This window comes from Nannospalax galili, unplaced genomic scaffold (genome assembly GCF_000622305.1).
Source record: "Nannospalax galili isolate Female #2095 unplaced genomic scaffold, S.galili_v1.0 scaffold44, whole genome shotgun sequence".
Lineage (NCBI taxonomy): Eukaryota > Metazoa > Chordata > Mammalia > Rodentia > Spalacidae > Nannospalax > Nannospalax galili.
In genome coordinates this window covers 475,766-503,655 of record NW_008355789.1, presented here as the reverse complement: position 1 = coordinate 503,655, position 27,890 = coordinate 475,766, and the positions used below count along the sequence as shown (strand labels likewise).

The 27,890-nt window shown below is 41.2% G+C and overlaps 1 protein-coding gene across 5 annotated transcripts in view; it reads left to right on the top strand.

The window, feature by feature from the left end:
* Positions 1-27,890, top strand: part of Stk33 (serine/threonine kinase 33) — a 267,213-nt gene that overhangs the window by 233,025 nt on the left and 6,298 nt on the right. The window contains exon 13 of one of the 5 annotated variants that reach the window (XM_029556324.1): positions 19,176-19,432. The exons of the other annotated variants lie outside the window; for them this stretch is intronic. Coding sequence (XP_029412184.1) covers positions 19,176-19,208 — 33 coding nt within the window. The 3' untranslated portion in view covers positions 19,209-19,432. Of the gene's footprint in view, positions 1-19,175; positions 19,433-27,890 lie in introns of those variants that run through there. 5 annotated transcript variants of the gene reach the window in all.

Genomic DNA, 27,890 nt, shown 5'->3' with positions numbered 1-27,890 from the left:
GTTTGCATTCTACCAGAGTATGAAATTTAGAATTGGTTTATGTATTGTGTATAAAAGGGTAATTATTATATTATTCAGTTATTTTTAAGTTGTTTTATAAAAACCCAATCTATGTAGGTTTACCATGTTACCTTATTGGATCTAAACATGATTTCATTGTTGTGATAAACACAGTTTTATTAACATTTTAATTCTAGACTGCAGTCTACTAAATATCCCGATATCAGCCTAAGCCTCCTCTTCCCTGTTTTGTGTTTGTGCAAAATTTTCCTGTGTATGTTTGGTCTTCTGCGTTGTGTCTTAGCTCTTGTTCAAAATATGAATCCTGCCAGTGAGCTGTTTGCCTTGGAGCTGTCCAGATTTCTTGTGAGTTGCTGCCGCTTTCCAGATCTTCACAGACAGGCAGAGCACAAGGGGGACTGGCGGGGTGAGTCCTGTCCCCGGACCATGCAACGCTGCTGGCCCCCATCCCAGCAGGGACTCTTGCCAAAACCTTGCAGCAGGGGCCTGGGAAAGTGCCCTGCTGGCTGACTTTGATTTACTGGTTGAGAACTTCTGCATCTACTGGATAGTACACGTCTAGATAATGAGCATAGCACAAGGACTAAATATTGCAAATAATCGCACTTTTACCATTGTGTAAACGTAAGCTTATTGATTCTCCTTCTTGTCTAGTTTGATGATGGCTCCTGCATTGCTTAGCAAATGTATTTTATATCCTCTTTAGAAATCATATCCTAAAACCCATGGTTACATTTTTTTATTGAACATAGTTGAGATTTTTCTGTTGGCTTGCACACACAAATAGTCACACATATACACATCCATATATACTCATGTTTGTATACATGCATGTACACAGGCATCCATACATACACAAATACACAGTACACATGATTTGTAGTTTGGGGCTGTAGCTGTGTTTCTCACTAAATAGGGCATCAAATACCGCTTGCTGTCGGTCAAATGCTTTCCATCTCCTATTCCATTGCTCTGTCGGCCTTTCTTCCCAGCTTTACACGTCCTGCAAATCACAGAGCGTGTGACCTGTGCTGATTTTGGCTACTTCAGCAATGGAAGAGAAGGGTTAGAATGTGAGCTCTTAATGTGTGCTAGGACTCTAACCAGTCAAAACCTTCAGAATACCAACAGCATTTTGTGCATGCAGACTTCACCAGCAAGAACAACTCCCCATACTCAAGGCTCATCTGCTGTGAACAAGGCTGGGCCAGGGTAGTAGCCCCCATCTACCACTCGTTGAAAGTTTTCAAGTGTACTTGGGAAAGCTGCTGGTTTAAGTGTTTCTGAAGTTGTTCCTGCAATGCGGCCACAGTTTGCCTTCAGCGTCCCCTGAGGAGCTTGTCCTTGCTTAGGCTTGCCTGCGATATCTTGGGAAGAATACTCTATATTGTTGGGAAATTTTCCTGAAGTTTGTTGCCCCTTAGAAGAAACAGACTTCTCATGCATTTATGCATATTATTTTATGAATTTTAATAAACATATTATTTTGTTAATTCTATCAAAGTTTATGCTAAAATTACTTCTATTCTTTCAAATCTTTATTAACAGTAAATAGTAGAGCATGAAAATTCTGAAATGAGTGGACTGAGTGGAATCCTCAAAGCATGGGATTAAGACTGAGTTACCTCTGTGCTTCACAGAACTGAAAAGAACTGCACTGTTAGGGTAAGAAAAGTGATCTTGTATGCACCACATTGCCCCTCCCCTTCTCCACACTGTGGGTCTCAGCATTGAGAGGCAGAAACAGGCTCACACTGCTCACAGAGCCAAGTCCCCAGGACCCACAGCTTCCCCAGAAGGAAGGAGAACCTGGGAAGCAATAGTTTCCCTGACCTGAAACTGCCTGGGAACCCACTCTGTTCCCAGTTCGTGGGGCTTTTGAAAGTGACAGCCAGATAGAAAGAAGGAAAGTGGCAGAGTACACTGAGAGGACCAGTGCACCACTCAAGGGACATGCAGGATGCCTGCCCACAGATGTCCAGGCCAGAGATCCAGGTGGCAGCATAACCACCTGACAGATTGGGACTGGTTCCAGAGATGTGTGTGCTCCTTGCCTTGCCTCCCCAGAAGGCCACCCTCCAACAGGGCCTTCCACACAGTCTGTCTACCCAGTGATGAGAAGGCCTTCCCAGTGAATCCTGCAAGTTTAAATAGTACTTCCTGTAACCACAAAGACCACTGCAGACTCTACCCTAAGTCGGCTAAGACCAAAACTCTAAATAACAGCCAGGCACTGGTTTGCAATGCCTTGGATTTCAACAGTACTTTCTGTGGAGGCAGAGCTACCTCCAGGGAGGGGCACTACCAAAGCTGTGAGTTACAACCATTGGCACGCTCTAGTTCTGCCACACTGAAGGCCTCAAAAGCCACCCACTGACTCCCCCCAGGGAGCAATAGGCAACCACAGTGCCAAGAGATGTGCTTTGTGGACCAGCTGGATTAGTGGCACTTGCTGACATAGCAACTCACTTTAACTGTGGCACACAACCAATATTTTTTTTTCCAGAAAGCAGAAAAAGCCATTTGCTAAATTCCAAGCAAAAACAGCAGCCCAGCTATCTAGAGATCATGAAGGCAAGTTCTGCTGGCCCAGTGACTTCACCAGCTGCGGGGGGGGGGGGCACAAAATCATAGCTCCTATAAACAGTGAGGGTTGGCACTTCCAAAGTACCTGCAGAATCAGAAATGGAGTTGCAAATATGAAAGCCCTGTAAAGAACACGGGATGACAAGACAGTAAGATCATTACCCTCTGAACAAAACTGTAACCCTGGAGAAAGAGAGAGAGAGATGAAGGGTCAGGAAGAAGAATTCACAATAATCGTTAATAATCCAGTGAACTCCAAGAATACACAGATGAAAATTAAACAAAAATTTAAAACAATTCATGAACAAAAGAAACAGCTTGACAAAAACAAGAAAGGAAGGGAGGGGGGAGGAGGGAAGAAGAAAGAAACTTTATAAACAATGGATTCATAACACAATGGGTGAACTAAAGCTACAATAGAAGTTTCAGCATCCAGCAAGCAAGATGAAGAACAGCAAGCCTCAAGACAGAACATTTAAAAGCACCCACTCCAGGGGCTAGAGAGATGGCTCAGTGGTTAAGAGCACTGACTGCTCTTGCGGAGGACCCAGGTTCAATTCTCAGCACCCACATGGCAGCTACAAACTGTCCTTAACTCCAGTTCCAAGGGACTCCGAAGCCCTCTTCTGACTTCCAAGGCACTGCACGACACAGGTGCACTTACATACATGCAGGCAATATACTCATACACATAAAAAAAAATTAAAAAATAAAAAAATTTAAAACCCCCAAAAAGCACCCAATCCAAAAGCCAGGTGTGGTGGCACATACCTTCCACCTAACCACTCAGGAGGCAGAAGCAGGTGGAGCTCTCTCTGTATTCCAGGGCAGATCATTCTTTAGAGTGAGTTCTAGGTCAGCCAGGGCTACTTGGTAAGACCCTGCCTCAAAAATAAATAATTTTTAAAAGTTTTTTTTTTTAAAGTGTTGGATAAAATTTTCCCTAATCTGAGGAAAGAACCAACATGTGGCTACAGGAAGTTCACATGCCTGCAATCAAATACAACCTAAAGAGGAGTTCCGCATGACACTACCAAATATCAAAGAAAAACACTAAGAGCATCGGCAGCAAGAACCAAAGATAGTTCCATACAGCACGAGTAATCAAAGACCCTGAAGGTCAGGAGAGACGGAGTGTTCTAGTTCCTTTCTTCATTGCTGTGACAAAACACTCTGACCACTACCAACTTGGGGAGGAAAGGGTTTATTTGTCTTACATCTCCCAGGTCACAGTTCATCAGGGAGCCCAAAGCAAGAACTAAGGGCAGGAACCTGGAGGCAGGAGCTGGAACACAGACCATGGAGGAATGCTGCTTACTCAGCCAGCTTTCTTATGCAACACAGGCCCGCCCACGTGACCAGGGTGGCACCATCCTGGCTGCACCCTCCCACATCACTCAACAATCAAGAAGATGCCCCACAGACATGGCCATAGGCCAGTCCTATGGAGGCAATTCCCCAATTGAGGCTCCTTCAACGCAGGTGTGTGAAATTGACACTAAAGCTATCCAGCACAGGGGGTGATAGAGTCAAAATGATGAAGGGAAAAACTGTCAACTAAGATCACCACACCTGGCAAAGTGGTAATGTAGAAATGAAAGCCAGAGAAGACTGTCCCAGGCAAGTGAAAGCTGAGGGAGTTATCAACATCACTTCAGACATATTTTACAAGAAATGCCAAAGGGAAGTTTTCAAATTAAAAGAGCATAAATGTGTAACACAAAAATATCCAAAGATATGAAATGCACAGGTTGAAGTAAAAATCCAAGCTTTTCAAACCCCACCTGAAAAAAACCTAACCAACCAATCAACCAACTAACCAACCAACCAACTAACCCCCTATACCACCAAGGTTATCATGGGGGATAAACCGCTTATATTCTAAATGGGAAGATTAAAAGGCAAGTAATTAAAATGACTATAATACCTTCTTAGTATATGGTACTAAGGAGATGTGAATTAAGACATAGAAATTGAAAATATAGGAAGGGATGGAGTTAAAGTGGGGGTAGCGTTTCTTTCTTTCTTTTTTTTTTTTTTTTTGGTTTTTTTGAGACAGGGTCTCCCTGTAGCCACAGCTGTCCTAGAACTCACTATGTAGACCATGCTGGCCTTGAACTCACAGAGATCCACCTGCCCCTGCCTCCCAAGTGCTGGCATTAAAGGCAAGTGCCACCACGCCTGGCTAGTTTTTCTTTTTTATGGTGATCAATGTTAAAGTTGTTATTTGTTTGAAACAACCTATTATAAAAATAAGATGTTTATCCATTACTTTTCTTATTGCTGTGACCAGATACCTGAGACAAACAATTTAAGGAAATGGAGGTTGTTTGGGTCCATGGTTCAGGGACACAGCTCATCATGGCAGGGAAGGCAAGCCAGCAGAAGCAGCATGCTCCTGGCAGTGCGAGCTGTCTGCTGGTCACATCACAGCAGGTAGAAAGTAGACAGAGCTCGACCAAATGTGTGGCAGGTATAGCGCTCAGTTCTCGCCTACCTCCTGAAGGTTCTACAACCTCCCAGAGTAACGCCACCAGCTGGGGACCAGATGTCCAAACACATGGGCCTGTGGGGGAGATTTCAGCCCCAACCAATAGCATCTGTGTCTGATAAGTCCCATACTAATCACAAAGTAAAAACCACTGATAAATACACTAAAATTAAGAAAGCAAAGAACCAAACATCGTGCTATAGAAGTCACTTAGCCAGAAAAGAAGTCCATGAAAGAGGAAGATGGAAAGTCTGCAAAAAATGTAGAAATGAAGTAATAAAATGACTGAAAGTCCTTCCTACCAATAGTTACCTTGAATAGGAGTGAATTAAATTCTCCAATTAAAAGGCCTGTGGCAGAATGAGTTTTAAACAAAATCAAGATCCTACTATGTACTCAGCAAGAGACTTACTTCACCAACGAGGACACACAGATTGCCACTGAATGAATGGAAAATAATATTACATGTGAACAGAACCAAAAGAGCAGAAGAAACTAGAGTTCTAGCAGATAAAAGACTACAAACTCAAAACTATAAAGTGAAAAAGAGGTTAGCACAGAAAGATGTACTAATTGTAAGCATACATTGGACAACTTTGGAGCGCCTGAATATACAGAATAAGCGCTGGTCAACCTACAGGGAGGGAGACACTGTAGAGCAGTAATAGGAGGGGACTCCAAACTCCACTTTCATTAATGAGACATCCAGAGAAAAATCAGCCAAGAAACATCAGATTTTGAGATGTACTCTAGACCAAATGGACCTAATACTCTTTATTCAACAAGCCATCAACCAGCTGCAGAAAACACATTTTTCTCAACTGTACATGGAATGTTCTAATCATAAATTAGGCCACAAAATAAGTCTTAACAAATCGAAAAAATCAAAATCATGCCAAATATCTTGTGACAATAATGAAATAAAAATAGACATCAACAGTAGCAGGCACTCTGGAAGCTGTATAAATATGTGGAGATTTCCATACTCCTGAATAACAGTGAGTTACTAAAGAGGTTAAAAGAGAAAATAAAAAGGATTTATAGATAAATAAAAATGGGAACACAATATACCAAAACTTACAGGAAAAGTAATTCTAAGAGGGAAGGTTGTAACAATAAACACATATCAAAAAAGTAGACCAATATTAAGTAAACAACCTGTCTATCTCAAGGAATTAAAATAAAGGACAAAGAAAAAAAACAAATTAAAAGAGTACAAATAGAGATTATGAAAGCAATATAAAAGGTCAGTGAAGCAAAGACTTGCTCTTTTCAAAAGCCAAACTAGGTATATCTCTAGCTAGATGAAGAAAAAAAGAAAACTCAAAAATCAGAGATGAAAACAGACATTACAGTTGATACCACCAAGATTGTAAGAGGCTCTTATAAACCACTACACACCAACAAAGTAGAAAAACTAAAAGAAATGGATAAATTCCCAGATCATACAAACTTCCAAAATTGAATCATTAAAGCCCAGAAAGCCTGAAGACAAACAGGATTGAATCAGTCATAAAAGTCTTCAATAAAGAAAAGCTCAGGACCTGATGTCTTCATTGCTGAATTATATCACACATTGAAAGAAAAAACTAATACCAATTCTTCACAAACTATTTTTAAAAATTGAAGGTAAGGGAGACTTTCCAGACTCATTCTCTAAGGCCGGCCTTACACTGATACCAAAACCAAGTAAGAATGTGATCAAAAATGAAAATTACAGGTCATTGTTCCTGATGAAAACAGATACAAATCACTCTAGAGTCCAACCTTGGAAGACAAAAGAAAAATGAGGAGGAACCAATAGAGGGATGCTTTTGGAAGCCCTTGTCAAGAAATTCCAATGGACTCTCATATGAACATTTGAAAATTGCCATGTTCTGACTTTTTCTAGTTCCCTGTCTAGAACTTGTATTGCTAATTACTCTTGGTTTTACTTCTCCTTCATATCCCCTATTCATGAGTCAAGGATTTTCTTTTCCCCCTAGAGATAAGAGTTATGCAATTTGGGAGTCTTTTCTGAAGGGTGAAGGGGTACTCCAGTTACCTCACCCTGCATCCCTGTTCAGCATGGAAGAAGCCAGAGCGGTCTGTGTCCCTATTCCCTATTGTCAATTTGGGTAACCTCTTCAGAGGATGGTGTGATAAGAATAGGAGGTAGGAATTGGCTAGGCAGTTGGGGTAAAAAGACCTCAAAGAAAAGTAGCCAGTTTCTTGGCCAAAACTCACAATGTCCTTGGGCCTCTTAGCAACCTACTCCATTCTAAAGGCCAAAAATGTGAAAAATATTTGGGAGCTTTTATCTAATTCTTAAAAGATTTTAGGGTTTGCTGGCCTCCCCTTGTCAGAACCCTGCTGCCACCACCAGGAGATGGTGGACACCGGTCCCCATAGTGAAAGGTCGGGGCGAGGAGAGAGATGGGTGGGGGGGTGGCTTGGGCGGCGGTGAGTACTTGGGAAGAAAACACCCAGGAGGCTGTGTCAGTGGACAGCTTATTTATTATGGCAAAAGCAGAGGTTTATATAGAAAAGCTTCAAGGGCAAAAAGGTGGGGGTTGGTTTTTCCAGCCACCAGGTAGGGGAAGGGAGGGGGCCACTAAGGCTACGTGGCCTTTGTCCTGTCTTCTGGTCACATAATCTACAAGGGACTGGGTTAGGATAAAAAGATTAGAGGCTTAATGGTTTTGCTTGGGGGTTGTTGGGTAAGAGACAGCATCCCTAGAATGGAGCAGGCCAGCTTCCTGCCACCCTCACTAGGAAGTTTCCGGCCTGGCAGCCATGCTCTACATTCCAAGCACTCTTGACTTATCCCAACAAAGGTTACCTCTTCAGAAGGGGCAATGTTAGAGTAACCAAAAGCCCCATAAAAAATACTAGGAAACTAAATTAAACAACACATTATGAAGTTCCTTCTCCATGATCAAATGGGATTCATCTCAATGATGCAAGAATGGCTCAACATATGCAGATGAATAAATATGAATATAACATTAAAAGAATCAAGCACATGACAAAGTGATCATCCCAAAAGGTGCAGAAAAAGCATTCCATAGGAGCCACTGTTTTATGATAAAACTCTGAAGTATAGAGGGAATGTATCTCAATGCGACAAAGGCCACATATGACACATCACACAAATCCAAATGAGGAAAATTGGACAAATTTTTTTCAAAGACCTGAAGCAAGACAAAGATGGTCAATTCTGTTAAAAATAGTACTAGATGTCCTGGCCAGAGCAACTAGGAAAGAGAATGAAATAAAGGGCATCAAAAATGGCAAGGAACAAGTCAAACAGCTCATTGCGTAGATGGCATGATGGTGTATACAGAAAATCCTAGGGAAGGTGCAAAATGCTGACTTAGAAGCACACAAAGACCCAGTTCTCTTCAGGATAGACCCACTGCAGCGGGACAGCTATGCTTTGAGATGACGGATGGAAGGTGGGGAAGTTCAGTTGTGAACAGAACTGAAAAAACTCAAGACTTAGTGGAACAGAGGGTGGAAAGAGTGCCCCCACATCAAACTTACATGGCAGTGTGAGAGAGGGTGGGTGTAGATAAAAGAAAGAAAACAGGAGAAATGCACAACTGGATTAGCACTGGCCCCTGCACTGCAGAAATGCAGGCTGAGCAGAGGGACCTGCCATCTGCATAGTGTACTGGCACTAAGAAGTTCTCTTCTTTTTTTTTTTTGTCTTTCTTAATCTGGTTTATTTCACTTAGCAGAATGATCTCCAGTCCCATCCGTTTTCCTGCAGATTACATGATTTTATTCTTCTTTATGGTTGAATAAAACCCCATTCCATATATTTTTTTTTCTTTATCATTCATCTGTTGATAGACATCAAGGCTGGTTCCATGTCTTGACTATTGGGAATATGGCTGCAATAAACATGGGCATACAAGTATCTCTGTGGCATGCTAACTTAAGAGTCCTCTGTGTATATACCCAGGAGTGGTATAGTTGGGTCCTATGGTAGTTGTATGTTCAGCTTTTTGAGGAAACTCAATAGTGATTTCCATAGTGGCTTCACTAACTTACATTCCTACCTTTGCTCTATATTTAAAAAAAAAATTTAAATTGAATTTTTGTGTATTTCATACAGAACATCCCAATAAATATTAATCATCTTTATACCCTGTCCCCACTGGCACGTTCCCACAGCCCCCCCCATTAGAATTCATATATTCTGTCATTTGTCTTAAGGCCTATTGTGTCAAATTGGTGTCCCCAGACATCCCTCAGTGCAAGTTCATCTACTAAGGTCTAGTCAGCCTATCTAGAGTCTCTCTCAGCTCTTCCCCACCCAGCAGTAATCAGTTGCCAATATTTCTTCAGCTAAGATTGGGGTCAGCTGTCCATTTCCCCAGTTCTATGCTAGATGTTTGTCTGTTCGAGGTTTGCTTGTGTTCTGTGCATGCTGACACCATTGCTGTAGGTTCATATGAGCAGGGTCCCAGGAGCTTGTAGGACTCTATTTTCATATGGTCATGTACCTCCTCCCTGGATCTTGCAATATTTCTGCCCCTTCTTCCACAATGGCACCAAATTATTATATGTGAGTATGCATTTTGATGTAACTGCAGGAACCAGGATAATGAAAAGGAACCAGGGAGGTAAAGACGAAAGAAGAACCTGAAAGAGAAGAACAGTAGGAGACAGGTGTTACTAAGGGAGAAATGAATAAATTAGGGGTATTTAAATGGGAGGGGGAGGGAGGGTTATACAAAGATCTTTGGGGGATAAAGGGAAAGAGGAGCTCAAGAAAGGTGGGGCCACAGGAGACTGGTATTATCAAGGGAGAAATGGGGGAAAAGGAGGACACTTTAAATGGGGAAGTCATGGTGGAAGGGTTAGAGAGAAGAGAGATAAATAATGCCTAGCTAGTGTAAAAAACCAGGGGAAATCATATTAGTCCAACAACCTAATGACAAATTATACATATAATATCTCTAAATGACTCCATGTATATAGCTAAAGGCTACCTAACAAGAAACAGTGCCAGACAGGAGATAACCTTCCTTTGAGTTGTTGGTCAGGGTAGTCTAAGAGACTCCCAAAATTATATAAGCTATTGCCACAGCCCTTGATTGCCTCCCAGAACTCAAAGGTAAGACCCTACTGCTGAAGACAGAGCATACTTTGGACACAGGATTTGTATCAATGGAGCTGGAACTGACCTGGAAGCCACTTCCGCTGAAGGCTAGCTATCATAGCTTTGGAAAGCACTATGCAAGGTGCTAAGGGAGAACATCAATCGATGGTCCAACTTCAGCTTCAAGACCAAATAACCACATCAATGACATGCACAGCATGCAACATTGGTACAGTAGTGTCACTTTTATCTTGGGGGCAGTCAACAGCTACCTAATTGGACTAAAAGCCCACACAATGTGAGGAAACTCATGTGTAGTACTGTTAACATAGCCAAATATACATGGCTGGAGAGGTCATAGATCCTAGAGAAAACTCCAAAACTGTCACATCCCTGAACTAATATAATTTCTTACTCTGTGCAAAATATGTATCCTTATGTTTACAAATAGCCCAGTCATCATTCATCAAAGAAGCTTCTTTTTCACTAGACAGAGACTATTACAGAGTACCACAATTGGTCTCACACAGACATTGTGAATTGCCCAAGTCTAAGTGGCACATCTACAATGCAGCCTCTCAGAACAAGGGGTAAAGAAGACAGTAATAAATATCTCAGTTCTCATTAATGAAGCTCCCTCGTGCAACAGAGGGCCAGGAATGCAATAGGTCACAAATGGCCAAAAGTGTAGAGACTAAGAGTCTGAAGAATGCTGGTTCTTGGACAGGACTCATACATTAAACTACACCCACCCCAGGCTCAAGGACCATTGCAGAAGTTCTTTTCTTTCTAGTGCGGAATCCTAGCGCAGAGGTGGGAAGCCATTTTAAGGTCTTACCTGAGTTTACTGCCTTCGGAGTCAAAGAGTCTCTATATTTGGGTATGGTGGTGCATACCTTTAATCCTAACACCCAGGAGGCAGAGGTGGGTAAATTTCTGTGAGGTCCAGGCCAGCCTGGTCTACATAGAGTTCCTGGCCAGCCACAGCTACATCATAAGACTATTTTTAAAAAAGAAAAGAAGAAATGAAAAAGGTCAATGTAGTATCCAAAAGTCCCTATATTTTTCCCATCTCTAGGAACTCTCAGCAATAGTCATATCTGATTCAGTGAGTAATGGCCTATAGATCCAGTCTAGCTAAGAGAGAAATGCATTGAGTCAAAATTACTGACAGCCCCTTGCCAGTCCAAGACACAAAAGGTATCAAAGCTGTGATTGGACCATTGATTGATTTTCTTTCTCCCTTAGCAGCTTGCATAGTATCCTCCAAAACTATGAAAGCTAATATTCAGGGAGGAGGCTTCTGGGGGTCAGTTCCAGCTCCATTGCTCCAAATCCTGTGTCTAAAGTATGTCCTGTCTTCAGTAATAGGGTCTTACCTTCAAGATCTGGGAGGTAATCAAGGATTCTGACAATAACGTGTTGTCATTTTGGGAGTCTCTTGGACTACTCTTGACCAACAAAGGGAGGCTTCTTCTGTCTGGCACTGTGTTCCTTGTTATACAGCCTTCAGCTATACACATTCACTCAAGTTCAGATATTGTATGTGTATTTTTCAGGAGGCTTTTGAAGCCTAATAACCATAATAATGACTGATAAAGTAAACTATATTAATGGTGGCATTTTTATCTTGGGGGTAATCAACAGCTATCTATTTGGACTTAAAGCCCACTCAGTGGAAGGGAACTCACATGTGGCACTGTAAACATAGCCAAATACACATAGCTAAAGAGGTCATAGATCTTAGAGAAAACCCTATGTCTGTCACATACCTAAACAAAAGTAATTTCTTACTGTGTGCTAAATATGGATCCTTATTTACAGACAAATATACTAGTCACTACTCATTAAAGAAATTTTAGAACAGAGACTTTACTGGTCACACACAGAGAATAGGTATCTGTGAGATAGCCCAACCCCAAGTGACATATCTACAGTGGAATCTGTACACCTAAGGCTCATGAAACATAGTAAACAAGGGGTAGAGAGAATACTAATCCATCTCTCGACTCTCATCAGCAAAGCTTTCTCATGCAGCAAAGGGTGATGAACACAGAAGGCCACAACTGGCCAAAGTATAGAGAATAAGAGACTGCAGAAAGTGTGTCCCTGGATTAAACCTCCCCCACCCAGGATTCAGGAACCATTGTGGAGGGAGTGGAAAGATTGTAAGAGTCAGGGGTAGTGCATGACCATAAAGAAACAGAGACTTCCAGGCTTCTGGGAACTTGTTCATATGAACTTACAGCGATGGTGACAGCATGCACAAGACCCATGCAAACTCAATCTGACAAAAAACAACTTAGAACTGGGGAAATGGGCAGGAGGCCCCAGCCTTAACCAAGGAACTGTTAGCAGCTCATTACTGTTGTGTGAGGGAGAGTTGATCTTCTTTAAGGGAGTGATGCTAGATAGACTGAACAGGCTCCAGTGGATGAACTCAAACTGAGGGACATCTGGGTACACAAATTTGATCTGATAGGCCTTAACACATATGAAAGAATTCATGAAATACTGTGGATGGGCTATGGGCTGTGGGGGGGAGTGCAGATACAGGAGGGGGTCTAGATATAATTAAGATACATTGTATTAAATCCAAAAAAATTGAATAAAAATATACATTTAGAAAAAAGAATCAAAGGTCACTTGCCATTTATGGCCATTAGTTTTAGAGACTAGCTATGGGAGCTGGGGTAGAGTATAGAATGAGTTTTCAAGTGATATGAGAGCTAAGCTTGAGAACACTAGAGCAGGAAGGTGAAGGGTGCACATGGGGTCCACCACTGTCTCCATCCGTGTGACAGTTCCTTTTCAGCCCTGAGCAGTCATAGCATGTTCCAAGGAACAAAACTCAATGAATTGCGCTAGTGGACATCTCATTTTCTGCCCCAGCTAGGGTAGCTGAGAATGCTTACCATGGTTGTGCCCCAAAACCCAGGGAGGAAAACCCAAATGGAACTTGGCTTATGCCTTTCCAAAGGGCACACAGCACAAGATTCCAAGAAGAGCTGTTCAGCACAGACACAGACAGAGCTTCCACCTCTCCTGCATGAGTGACCTCTTTGGTAGAAGGGAAACCTGTGTGGGATTTTTTTCTTTTTTAAAAAGACTTTTTAGGTATACCCTGCATGGTTTGTGATTGTGTTTTCTCTTATTTCTTCCACTCCTTTCAGTATTTAAATTTCAAATTCTTCTATCCTTTCATTCTTTGTCTAGCTCTTTAAAAAAAATCTTGAATTGGGGAGGTGGAGATAGGAGGGACCCTGGGGCTCAATGGCCAGCTAAGCCTACTTGACAAGTGTTAGGCCAGTGAGAGACCCTATCTCAAAATAAAAAGTAAAGGGAAAAAAGAAAGAAAATGTGGGTATCATCTGAGGGATGATACCTGAGGTTATTCTCTGGCCTCCACATGTATGTACACACACACACACACACACACACACACACACACACACACACGAAGGGAGAGAGTGGGAATGAGGACATGAACAGCAATCCAATCAAGAGAGATTCTGGAAAAATCAAGGAGAAATGTTGGAACTAAAAAGCTCAATAAATTAAAGACTGTTAAAAACCTCGCCAATAGACCAGATCAAGGGAAGAAGGCTATTAAGACCTGAAGAAAAATTTATGAATTAGTACATTCAAATAGTATTGCAACAAAAATAAATTATAAACAGAACATGCAAAAACTTGGAGTATGGTTAAAAGACGAAACTTGGGCATTTTGGGCATATGGATGTTGAGATACAGACTACTGACGTAGAAAATCTATTCAGTGACATACTAGTAGAAAATTTCCCAAATTGTGAGCAGCATACAGACCTCTAGATACAGAAAGTATTAAGAATGCCATTCAGACATGACCAGAAAAGAAGCCTCCTTATGCCTTTATACATAAAATGCCAAGAGTACAAAATAAAGAATGGATATTGGAAGCTGCAGGTGAGAAGTGCCAAGTTGCTTGTAAAGGCAAACACATTAGAGTGACAGAAGATTTTTGAGGAGAAACCCTAAAGGTCAGGAAGGCATAAAAATGTTTTTCAAGAAAATATCTCAACCCGGATTGCCATATCCAATAAAACTGTTCTTCAGAATCCAACAAGAAATAAATATCTTCCAAGATATACCTCCATGCACAAACTATGGTAATTCATGTCCACTGGGTCAGAATTGCAGAGGACACTTACAGGAACCTCACATATAGAAGAGGAAGATAAATATACCATGAAAGCATGAGAGAGAGTAAATCTCATTAGGAGAATAGGTAATGAGATTAATGAAGAAAGAGCCAAACCCTGGAAAAGCAGGTAGAGGACAGGAATCAGCACACCTTCCCTTCATAACTCTGAATGCAAATGGACTTAGTTCTCCAATGAGAAGGATAGGAATAGCTGAATAGACTGAAAAGGGGACCCAACAATTTGCTGTCTGCAGGAAACCCATCTTGTTGGCCATGACATAGATTGAATGGAAAGGCTGGAAAATGACGTTCCAAGCAAATGAAAACCAAAAGCAAGCAGGAGTAGCTGTCCTCATATATGATGAACAGCTATCAAGCCAAAATCAGTCAAAGAGGCAGAGAAGATCATTACCTAGTGACAAGGGGAGCAACCCTCTGAAGAGAACATGATGAGTACGTGTTATTCACCAAATGTGTATGCACCCAATTTCATAAAACCAACAACTGAGCCTAAAAGAGACAGGTAGACTCAATATGATGGTAGTATAAGATTTCAGTCCCCACTCTCACCAGTGCATTGATCATTGTGCCAAAAAAAAAAAAAAAGCCCAAAGTGATATCAAAGTTAGGCTGTATTAAGATCTAATGGATTTACTAGACATCTAGGAAGTATTCTATCCAATGGCTGCAGAATAGAATACACACTCTTCAGAAGCTCGTGGAACTTTCTCCAAACACATCATATTTTAGGACATAAATAAGTCTCAACAAATGCAAACCAACTGAAGTAACACATTGCATCTTATCTGATCATAATGGAATAAAACTAGAAACCAACAGCTGGAGGAATTACAGAAACTATACAGACACATGGGAACTGAACATACATACTTTTTAATGATCAGTGCATTACTGGAAGAAATTAAGGGGATATTGGCAGATCCAAGAATTAAATGAGAACAGGAACACAGCATAGGCAGGACTTGAATTTAGCTTGGTTAGTTGGTAGTGGTCCTACATAGCATGCACTAAGCCCTGCTTTGATCCCCAGCACCACATAAATTGGGCATGGTAGCTCACACCCATAATCTCAGCATTCAGAAGATGGAGGTCAGAGAATCAGAAGTTCAAGGTCATCCTCGCTACATGGGGTTTGAGGCTAACTTGAGCTACATGAGACACTGCCTCAAAAGATAGGCAAGCACTTTTGGAATGGGAGTCCAGTAGTTCAGGAAATAACAGCAAGAATTGGCAAATGGGATTGCATCAAATTAAAAAGTTTCTGCATATCCAAAGAAACAATTAGTAGAGTTTTCACAGCTTATGGAATGGGAGAAAATCTTTGCTATTTTTTGACAGGGGATTAATCTGCAGAAATATTAAAATCACCAAAAATTAAATATGAAAGAACAAGTAATCCAATTAATAAATGGACAACTGAACTGAACAGATGTTTTCAAATAAGAAATACAAGTGGTGCTTGCTGTCAAGCCTGAGGACCTAAGTGTGACCCCTGGAACTGACAGAGAGAACGAACTCTGAGGGTTTGTCTTCTGACTTCTGCATGTGTGCTGTGGTACGTATGTGTGTGTACAAATAATTGTAATTAAAGTGTAAAAAGTAGAAATGGACAATACATAAAAATTTATAAACAACTTTAGATAGTGTAAATCAAAACCTCATTGTGATTCCATCTTGCCTTAGTCAAAATGGATATTACCGAGAAAACAAAAAGCAACAAATGCTGGTGATGATACAGGGAAAATGGAGCCCTGTTACACTGTTAGTGGGAATGCAAATTAGCATAGCCACTATGAAAACTGGCACCAAGGAGTCTCAAAAAGCTGAAAATAGAACTATCATATGATCCAGCAGTACCGCCCCTGGGCACATATCCAAGGGAATCAAAGTCGGCATACAGTAGAAATACCTGCACATCCATGTGTACTGTAGTACTACCCATAATAGGCAAGATATAGAATCAGCCTAGGTGTTCATCAATGAGTGAATGGATAAAGAAAGTGTGGTATAATATGTACAATATAGTATATGCACCTATGAAGAAGAGTGAAAGCCTATAATTTGCAGGAATATAGATTGAATCAAAGGTAATCATAATGTTAACTGAAATAGTCCAGACTCAGAGAAGATATTATAACTTCTGCTTCAGCATGTGAAATCTAGGGGGAACAATGACATAAAAGGCAAAGAGATACTATTAAGGAAGAGGAAGGGGAGATCAGAGGAACTGGTGAGGAGAGACAGGATAGATTATTGGTGAGTGAATGTGATTAAAGTATGTTTTATATATATGTATAAAAATGCCACAATGAACCAGGCATGGTGGTGCATGCCTTAATCCCAGCACTTGGGAGGCAGAGGCAGGCAGGTCTCTGTAAGATTCAAGGCCAGCCTGTCTACATAGCAAGTTCCAGGCCAGCTGGAGCTATAGGAAGACCCTGTCTCAAAAAAAAATCAAAATGCCTCAATGAAACCTGTTATTTTGTTCAGTTAATATATAGTAATAAAAAAGGAGGAGAAAGGAAAAGGAAACCTTATAGGCTTCAGTGAAGAACTGTTGGAATTAATAAAATAGTAAAGTTGCAGGATATAAAACACAAAAATAGAAGGAGGAATGATAAAAAAATTAAGGTGCTAGATACGTTAATTACCACTGGTTGATCATTACCCAATAGATACATGAATTAGAGCATCACACACATTTATGTGCTTCATAAATATGCTCAAATATATGAAATGCAAAAAATTAAAATTCTGAAGTGATAACCAGAAATACTATTGGCCACATCCTCACGGGACCATGCAATATCAGTACTCCTAAAAGTGAAATCTTAAGTTTATTAAAAATTTTCTATGAATTTCGCAATATGTTTGTTCTAGTTTGGTTTCTATTGCTATGATAAAACACTGACCAAAAGCAACTTGGGGAAGAAATGGGTTTATTTCACTTTACAGTTTACATCACGGAAGAAAGCCAGGGAAGAACTTAGGGCAGGAACCTGGAGGCAGAAACTAAAGCACAGACCATGAAGGAACGCTGCTTACTGGCTTACTCCTCTGACCTGTGCTCAGCCTGCTTTCTTACATAACCCAAGACCAGGGCTGGAGACATGGCTCAACGATGAAGAGCACTGACTGCTCTTGCAGAGGACCCGGGTTCAACTCCCAGCACCCACATGGCAGCTATGAACCATCCTTAACTCCAGTTCCAGGGGAATCTGAAGCCCTCTTTTGATCTCCACGGCATTGCATGACATGGGTGCACTCACATACATGCAGAAAATACACTCATACACATAAAAATAATAAGATATTAAAAAACATACAACCCAAGACCACCTCCCCAGGGTGGCATTGCCCACAATGGGCTGGGCCCTCTCACATTACTGACAATCAGGAAAATGGCTCACAGACATGTCCATAGGCCAATTGGTAAAGGAAATTCCCCAATTGAAGTTCCCTCTTCCCAGGTGTGTCAAGGTGACAACTAAAGCTGTCCAGCACAATGTTCCATGGGAAAAGTTTTGTATGTTAAAATTAGATTTTATGGATAACCTGGTATGAACATATAAACAACTTGTACCCATGAAACAAAAGGATTATACATATGACTTATATTCCTTTACACATTTGAAATTTGGCTTTAACTGAAGAGCTCTGGCAGTATCTGCCTCCCACCCTTTCACCCTTCCGTCTCTTGGAGAGTCTGAAGTCCACTTAGAGTTCCTGATTTTCCATTCCTCAGAAGCCAGAGTAGTCATACCTTGAAGACAGCGACAGAGCAGAGAAAGTGAGAATTTGTTTAAACCCCAAACAACTGAATTAAGTACCCGCCTCCTTCCTTGAGTGACAGTCCACATGCCTTGGACATGGTGAGGAGAGGGAGGCCTCACCCTGTGCTTCTTTAGATTTGGTTTCAAAGCGGTGGTACTTGGCCCTGCCCCCACCCCCGTTCACTTTTTTTAGGTGATGGTACTCTTTGGGGCAGCAGTGTTCCTTCACATGTATCTTGTTTCTTAATGCAGAAGACTTCAGACAAGGCTTGGTGTTGTTAGCCCTCTAGCTGCCCTGAGGTGGAGCTTTAATCATCTGTCAATAGCCTCAGCTTTCTTTCTCTCCTGCCTACCACAGTGTTTGCTCATCTCTAGGGAAGACACTTGGCAGGCCGCTGCTTATCTCAGCAGCACGACTTGTAATGTTAGCCGCCTGATGTGTGGCACCACAGTTTTATTATTAACAACCTCAGAAAACAGCTGGGAAGAAGTGCACATCTGCAATTAAACATAAAAAATTCTAAATGGAAACACCAATGATAAAGATAGAAAAAGATGTAGCTCCCCATACAAGGGAGGGAGGGATTAGAATCTGGATGTTACAGATTATATTTGCACCCTGAATTCTTGCTTCATAATAGAGAAATCTCTCAATTGTCAGAGTTTATTGAATGAACTTGTTTAGTGAAAATGAAAGGCTGTTGTGATTATTTTCTTTTGTGGTCCTTTTTATGGACTGAAAACTTGGCCTTATGGTCATAGAGATGATCAAGTGCATGTAGCAGATCCTTTAGCAAGGCTAAGGCTCAGAAACCTTGAGAAATTATCTTGATAAACGATAGCTGTTCATATATTTCTCCATAGACAGAAGTGTTTAAACTTAAATAACATCCAAATTAAATGATGGAACTGTGATATGTTGGCAATGATTTCATGAGGGAAAAAAGTTTTCCTAGCATTTTAATTGAATACTATAAAATCTTTTCTTTCCCCCAAATTAAATTTAAGCCTATAGATACACGAGAATCCGGTCCAGTGTGAACATCTGGTTTTGGTTCCACAGTTTCGCATCTTTGTGCTGAAGCACTGCAATAGGGCATCTGTGCTGAAGTACAGAATGCTGTGAGGACCAACAGTGAAGGCTTGCGGAACGGCTGCTGGGACTCAGACCATGGCATTACCACTCACAGCTTTATGACGCTGGGCATCACCAGGCCTCCTCTTTCTCATCTGAGCCAAGGGCTAAGGAGTCAGGAATGCAGCACTTCTGACAGAATGATAACTTTGATTGGCTTTATTACTATTTCAGTAAATATTTTACATAATTATTAAAATTGTATTTTTCTTGACTCTTATCAAGTATCCTTTGAGTACAGATGTAAGGATAAGCTAGCAAACCAGGAAATACCAGGGTGATAGCATTGCTTCTGGCCTCCTTGAGGTTTATGGGGTCCTTAGGGCTCTGTGTTTTGTTCCCAGTTTGTTCATTCACACCACTGTCCATCTTTGTGGTTCCCCTGCTGGAAGAAAGGCAGGTCCTTCTCTTCCCACTGGTGCAGGAGTTTGTGACATGTACTCTGGCTGATGGAACAATGTTAAGGAGTGTGATGGAAGCAGAGACCTTAAGTGCTTGCATGAATTAGCACACTCTTTGGGTTTCCAGCCTGCTGCCATGGGAAACACGCATGAACTCTGTTCACAGCCTGAAATGTAGCCTAGCAAGGCCAAGCCCTGCTGCTTATTGAGAAAAGGAAATACTTATTGTTATAGTGCTGGACAATTTTATAGTTGCTTGTTATGTGGTAGAGTTAACATAGAAAAGTTAAATGGCACTTTTTATTTATTTCCTTGGGGCACTGGAGATCAAACCCAAGGGCTCATGTATGTAAAAGCTATGTACCCAAAACTGGTATTTGGAAAGGTCTTTTTTCATAGTTAGTTTTCAACTGACATCTGGAAACTTGGATCCGGAATGATTGCTATTAATACCATTGTGTCTAAATTATCTGTGCAAACAATATGATTTATGCTGAGTCCTGAGTATCTGCAAAGCCTCCCTGCAGACATTTCACACATGATCACAACTCACTGTTTGGTGGATTGTGCGCATCTTGTAGAAAGCAACAGAAGTGTGTGCCTGAATCACCAGACTTCACCCCAAGCACTCTTTTTCAATATTTCCTTTCCTCTCCTTTCCTCTCTCCTACCCACCTCTTTCTTTTTTCGTCTTTTTGAGACAGTTCTTCCTGTAGCCCCAGCTGGCCTGAAACTCTTATGTAGACCAGGCTGGCCTCGAACTCACAGAGATCCACCTGCCTCTGCCTCCCAAGTAGTAGGATCAAAGGCGTGCACCACCACTCCCAGCTCCCTTCTTTTGAGTCACTATGCAGCCCCCCAATTCAGAGAGATCTGCCTGCCTCTGCTCCCAAGTGCTGGGATTCCAGGTGTGGCCACCACACCCAGCTTTACCTTTTCTTTCTTCTGGTTGTGATTTGCATCTTTTCACTGTAACAAATCATACTCATGGGAGTCAGCAGACTTGGAGGTGATCTTGGGTTGCCCTGAGCACAGCTGCAGTAACTCAGCTACACATCACTAACTATGCTGACCTGCTGTCTGAGCTGGGGCTCCAGGCAATGCCAGTTGCTGCTTTGGGTCCACACGCTCCTGCTCACAGAAGTCTTCCATTGCAAAGGGACCCTCTGGCCTTACTTCTCCCACACAGGAGGAGCTTTCTGTATGAGGCTGTTTTCACCTCCAGCTCAGCCATCCTGTTTAAAAGGATGTTAGTGAATCTTTTCTCGTCCCTGCCTCCTAAGCCCAGCTTTTGCTCAGCTGCCCCTAGGGTCTGTAGGTAGCTGTGCCACGGAGAGCTGACTATAACCACTAGTGCTTTCCTTCTGTGTGTCTTCATTTGGGTTCCATCAACTCTGCCTCTGCGCTGTAATTGTTGCATCTATTTTATCTACATAACTATAAACTGCATAGAATATGCATATATTTTCCAGAAATTAAGAGGGGGTAAGCTATCTTTTATATTTACCCAGCTACTTGTATTTGTGCTGTTCCTCCCTTCCTAGGATCCCGGTTTCCATCTGGCATCATTTTCCTTCCGCCCCGGCTCCACACCAGTGCTCTTGCACTTCCGGTGCTGCAGGTCTCCTGCTGCAGCTCCTTGTGTTTCACCTGGAAGCATCACTGTTCTCCCTTAGCTGTCACCAGAGTTTTCTCCTTTTGTGAAATTTTGGCCTGACAGGTTTTTGTTTGCTTGGTTGGGTTTTTCGGTCCACACTTTAAAGATTTTTCCTGTCCACTGGCTGTCAGCTTTTCTTACAAGGAGTCTGGTTAGTCAAGATGTTCTTTCTTTACGTGCATCATGCCACTTTTCTCTGGATGCCTTTAACATTTTCTCTTCGTCTTTGGTTTTGGCACTGACTGTGATATTGCTAAGCATGTTCTTGATATGTGTCCTACTGGGTGTTTTCTGAGCTTTGAGAATGTGTAAATTTCTGTTGTTAGTTGTTTGGGAGAAGCTTTGCCATTCTGCTTTGCTTATTCCCCCCTGAGGGTCTCGTTGCTCAAGTGTCAGGCAGTTTGCAATGGCTACAACGGCCCCTTAGCTCCACCCAGCCTCTCCCTTTCCCCATGCTCTTAACTCTGACTGCGTCCATCAGTTCGCTCCGGGTTTCTGACTCTCACAAATGACTTCATCACTTAGAAAGGCTATTTAAAATGTTTATTTTGGGGAATTTTGGGGCGGTGGGGCCGTTGAGAAAGGTTCTCTTTACATAGCCCTGGCTGACCTGGGACTCACTATGTGGACCAGACTAGCCTTGAACTTCTTGCACTTCTGCTTCTGCCTCCCAAATGCTGGAATTACAGACATGAGCCACCATGGACAAAAATAGAAAATCTGAATAAGACCTGGCTCTTAACTAACCTTTTCATACTTTTAGCCTTTTTTCTTTCTTTACTTTCGTGTTTGCAAGTTTTATTTTCTGTAGAACTGAGGATTGAACCCAGATTTTAAACACACTGGTTTTGGACACTGAACAACCTAATTTTTTTCCCTTTCATTAAGTTTTTTGTTTTGTGTTGTGACAGGGTCTCATTTAGCCCAGGCTGGTCTCAAACTTGGTATGTAGCCAAAGCTGATCTTGAGCTCTTGATTTTCTTTCTTCTTTCTGGTCAGTGTTATGATTAGTGATTCTTCTTTCTGGTCAGTGAGTTCATGGCCAAACCGGTCTACACAGTGATTCCAGGCCAGCTGGGCCTACAGGGAGACCCCATCTCAAATACACACACATACACAGGCACACACACACACACATTTAAACTACTAGAAAAACTATCAGAAGTGGTCAGGCATTTAAGATGGATCACCTGGGGCTAGAGAGATAGCTTAGTGGTAAAAGGCACTTGCTGTATGATCATGAGGAGTAGAGTTCAGTTATTTAACAAGCGTTTGCCCGTATAACAAGCCAGGTGTCCTTTGTAACTCCAGCTTTGGGATGGGGTGGCAAAGACCGGATTGCTGGGGCTTGCTGGCTTCCAGTCTATTGGAAAACACAAGCTAAGCTCCAAGTTTTAGTAGAGAACCTGCCTCAGAGAAATAGGTCGAGAGTGATAAAGGAGAACTCAACCTTTTGTAACTTCTTCCTGCAAACATAGGCATGTGCACCCACACACATGTGCATACACTCCCATGAACACATGTACACCTAAATTAGGAAGTAAATCTTTTAGAGAGAAGCAACCTTATTATTGATTTTTTTTGAGACAGAGTCTCCCTGTAGCCCCAACTGGCCTGGAACTCACTGTGTAGACCAAGCTGACCTCCAACTCATAGAGATCCATCTGCTTCTGCCTACTGGGTGCTGGGATTAAAGGCCCTATTCTTTTGGTTTCGGCACATATTTATTTTTAAACAAAATATTTAAGATCTTTCCCATAAAGTTTCATTCTTAAATTATTTTAATGGTTATACTACTTTTGTATTTAAAAAAGAAATAAGAGGAAACTTACATAAACTTTTGAGAATGTGGCTCAGCAAATTTATAAGGTAAGAACAACATTAATACCAAAGATGACAGAGATGTTACCAGGGAAGAAATTATTGGCCAGTATCTTTCATAAATATATACACAGAAATCATGAACTCTGTGTTAGCAAACTGAATCCAGAACTATATAAAAGGAATAATGTCTCACCATTGAGTACTTAGTACATTCTAGGAGTGCACATTTGTATTCATATCCAAAAAGTAAGCAGCATAACGCATCATAGTACTAGATGGAGAAATGGCATAAAATTACCTCAACAATTTTGAAAAATAAGTACATAACAGTGAAATATAACACTAAAAATGAGAGTAACACTCAGCAGAGAAGAGTTCAAAGGAACTTCTTTTACATAAAAATGGATTTTATGATAAACCAAAAATTTACACTGAAATCAGCCTCATTGGTAAGATAGTGAATACTTTTTCACTAAAGATAAGAAAAAGGCAAGAATGTTCTTACTTCTCTTAAATATTATACTAACAGTCTCAGGGATGCAAAAAGGCAGATAAAGAATAAACACTGTCTTTCATTTGCAGATGATGTGATAGTAGTCATAGAAAAGCCAAGGGAATCTACAGAAAGTGAACAAGAGCTCGTTAAGCTCTGCTTGAAAGCATTCGATAGCTTTTCTAGTCCTAACTTCCAGAGTGTTCCGCATTCCTCCAAAAAACAACGTGGTAAGGTTCTTCACAGCAACAACCCACTGTCAGGACTGATTTGTGTGTCTGTTACTTTTCTGTTGCTGTGGTAAAATGCCATGACCAAAAGCAACTTAAGAGTTTATTTTGACTTAGGGTTCCAGAGAGCTAGAGTCCATCATGACAGAGGAGGCATGTTCATAGGCAGGCATGGTGGCATGAGCAGGAAACTAGTTGATCACATTTTATCCACACATAGGAAAAGAGAAAGCAAGTAGAAAGTGAGGTCAGGCTATAAGCCCTTACACCCCACCCCCAGTGTGCATTTCCTCCAGCAAGACTCTACCTCCTAACCATTCCATAACTTCCCCAAATAGTACCACCAACTGGGGACCAGTTATCCAAATACCTGAGCCTATTGGGGCCATTTCTTATTTAAACCACCGCAAGGAAATTGTAGCATGCATGATTTGTATAAAAATTGGTTGCATTTTTATTCTTTTTTAAATTTAATTATTTTTATTTTATGCATATGCATGTATTGTCTGCATGTAGGTAAGTGTACCCATGTTGTGCAGTGCCCACAGAGGACAGAAGAAGTTGTCAGATCCCTTGGAACTGGAGTTATAGACAGTTGTTAGCTGCCATGTGGGTGCTGGGATGTGAACCTGGGTCTTCTGGAAGAACATCCAGTGTTCTTAACCATTGAGCCATCTCTCCAGCCCAAGGGTTTTATTTTTATACACTAGCTGTGGTCGTCAGCTGTGGCTGCTCTCCTCTGGCTGTGGCCGCTCTCCTGCTCTCTTAGTTCCTCCGATCAGTTGTTATAGACAGTTGTTAGCTGCCATGTGGGTGCTGGGATGTGAACCTGGGTCTTCTGGAAGAACATCCAGTGTTCTTAACCATTGAGCCATCTCTCCAGCCCAAGGGTTTTATTTTTATACACTAGCTGTGGTCGTCAGCTGTGGCTGCTCTCCTCTGGCTGTGGCCGCTCTCCTGCTCTCTTAGTTCCTCCGATCAGTTATCCGGTCCGGACCCCAGGGCTGGTGAGGAGTCTGCGCCAGCGTCGCCGCATTCAGGCACAGGAGACCAGGTTCAGTGACACAGATCTGCTTTATTGTAGGAAAGTATGGGCTTATATAAGAGTAATAGTCCAATCATAACACAGCATATGGGATCCCTTATTAGCATGGCAAACTAGTATCCTATTATAATCTAGCAGGCCAGATGCCCTATTAGCATGATAAGTTTCAGTTTCTAAACAGGAAGCAATATATTCCAGCATGATAGGTATGTAAGGCAAAAGGCAAAATCAGTCACAAGATTTTCCACAACTAGCAACAACTAGAAAACAAAAACTTGATATACAAAACAAAGTAATAAATATAATGAAATATGTACAAAACATTTTATACCACAATCCACAAGATATTCTTGAATCAAACTGAAGAAAGCTAAAGTGTATGGAAAGATATACCATGTTTATGGATTGAGGCAGTGAGCACTGCCAGCATGTCAGCTCTCCCCAGACTGATTCATAACTTTAAACCAATTCCAGTTGAAACCTATAATGCTTGCTTTTCTGATTAAAATTAATTCTAAAATTTATTTGTAAGTAAGCTGGGCATGATGGCACATGTCTAGTCCCAGCACTCAGGAAGTAGAGGCATGTGGATCTCTTGAGTTCAAGGCCAGCCTGGTCTACATAGTGAGTTCCAGGCCAGCTCAGGCTACAGGGAGACTCTGTCTCAAAAAGACCAAACAAAAAATTATTTGTAAGTATGTAAGACCCAGAAAAAACAAACTAACCTGAAAAGCCTACATTTTCAAGATTTACACGGCCTGATTTCAATACTTACTGTATAGCGACAGTGAAATTTGTCTAAGGTTAGACAAGTAGGTGGATAAAAGTGGACAAGTGGATAAAACTGCACATTAGAAACAATTTTTATTTATTGTGTAATACACAAATATATAGTATTTATATGTTTATATTTCTAAAAAGGCATGATCAGTTGATTTTTTTGGATAGGGTCTCCTGTAGCCCCAGCTAGCCTGGCACTCACTGTATAGACCAGACTGACCTCAATCTCACAGAGATCCACCCTTCTCTGCCTCCTGAATGCTGGAAATAAAGGTGTGCACCACCATGCTTTGCATAATGATCAGTTGATTTTTGATAGTCTTTAAAATAGTCAATGGAGTAAACATAGTCTTTTTTAATGAGTACTGCTAGAATGCTCTCTGTAAAAGGAAAAAGATCTCTTGCTAAAAAATCATTATAGTTAAATGTGAAGAGACACAAATCTAAAAGCTAAACTATAAAACTCCTGAGACAAATCATAGACGACTATTTTCCATCTAGGGAGTGTCAAAGATTTCTTAGACTAGAGAAACGATTTTTAAAGTTGATCACAGGGCTTCATAAAAATTAAATACATTTGTTCAGTGGAAGCACAGGAGTAAAGGAGAGAGGAAGCTGCAGAAAGTGTTGCAAAAATGTATCTAACAAAGGACTGTATCCAAAATATAAGGACAGCCCCTACCCGTCAATAATAGTATGGCAACTCAGTGTAAAAAATGGTCATAAGACTTGAACAGGCAATTCAAGGAGCCCACAGTATCTCAAAAATATTCCTCACTGTAACCATCAGGAAAATGTACTACATACATTCTAGAATGGCAGAAATTAAAGAGTAGCAAGTCCAGATGTTGGCAAAGATTTGAAACAGTGGAGTTCTCCTACATTGTGGATAGGAATTCAAGAAGATACAATCTGAGGAGTCTTCAAAACACAAATTTGCAGTTACGTATAAAGTTAAACACTCACTTGTAGGTCACCCAGCAATCCTAAATTTATACAGGTTTTTTTTTTGGGGGGGTTTTTTTTGTTCTTTTTGAGACAGGGTCTCCCTGTAGCCCCAGCTGTCCTGGATTCACTATGGAGACCAGGCTGGCCTCGAACTCACAGAGATCCGCCTACTTCTGCCTCCTGAGTGCTGGGATTAAAGGCGTGTGCCACCACGCCTGGCTTTTTTTTGTAAATTATTCCCCAAACTTTGTAGGACATGTTTATAACAACTTTATCTATAAAGCAGCCTAAAAGTGTAAACCCAAAAGTCCATTGATTGAAGAACAAATTAGCAAATAATGGTATATTCCGATGATTGAATACTACTTGGCAAGAAAAATGAATTACCCAGATAGATGAATATTTAAAACCTTAGAATAGTATAAACTCTGCAATTTATCAATTAAAATTTCAATTAGGGTTGGGGAGATGGTTCAGTAGATAAATTGCTTGCTATTCAAGAATAAGGGCATGAGTTCCAATCCCTAGAATACATGTAGAAAGCCAGACTTGGAGGCATATGCCTGGAATCCTGGCACTGAGAGGCAGACAGGCTCATGGGCCAGCCAGTATAGTCAGTTGGTGAGCTCCAGGCTCAGTGAGAGACCCTGTCTCAAAAATTAAGGTGGAGGGTGATGGAAGAAGAGGCATCCTGTCAATGCTGGCCTTCACAGGTACCAGCATGGACACACACACATACACCACACTTTTTTTAATTTAAGAATTTTTTATTTTTAGTCTTAATTATGTGTATATGTGTGTCTGTGCGGGTATGTGTATGTGAGTTTCAGAAGTTCGCAGAGGCTAGAAGAGGGTGTCATATCTCCTGGAGCTGGAGTTACAGGTGGTTGTGAGCCACCTGATGTGGGTGCTAGGAATCAAACTCAGGTCCTCCTCAAGAATAGTATGCACTCTTAACCACTGAGCCATTTCTCCAGCCTCACAAAATTAAAAAAAAATTAATTTCAACTAAAATGTTAAGCAAAAGAAGTCAGACACAGATTCACATATGTACTTTTTTTCATTTATATGATTTTTAAAGGCAAAACTAATTATGTTTAAAATATATCAGAACACTTGTGGCTCCAGAATAAAACAATTGAGTGAGAACACAAAGGATCTTTGTGGAAGTTTTATTTTCGGTACTGGAGATTGAAACCAGGGCCTTGTA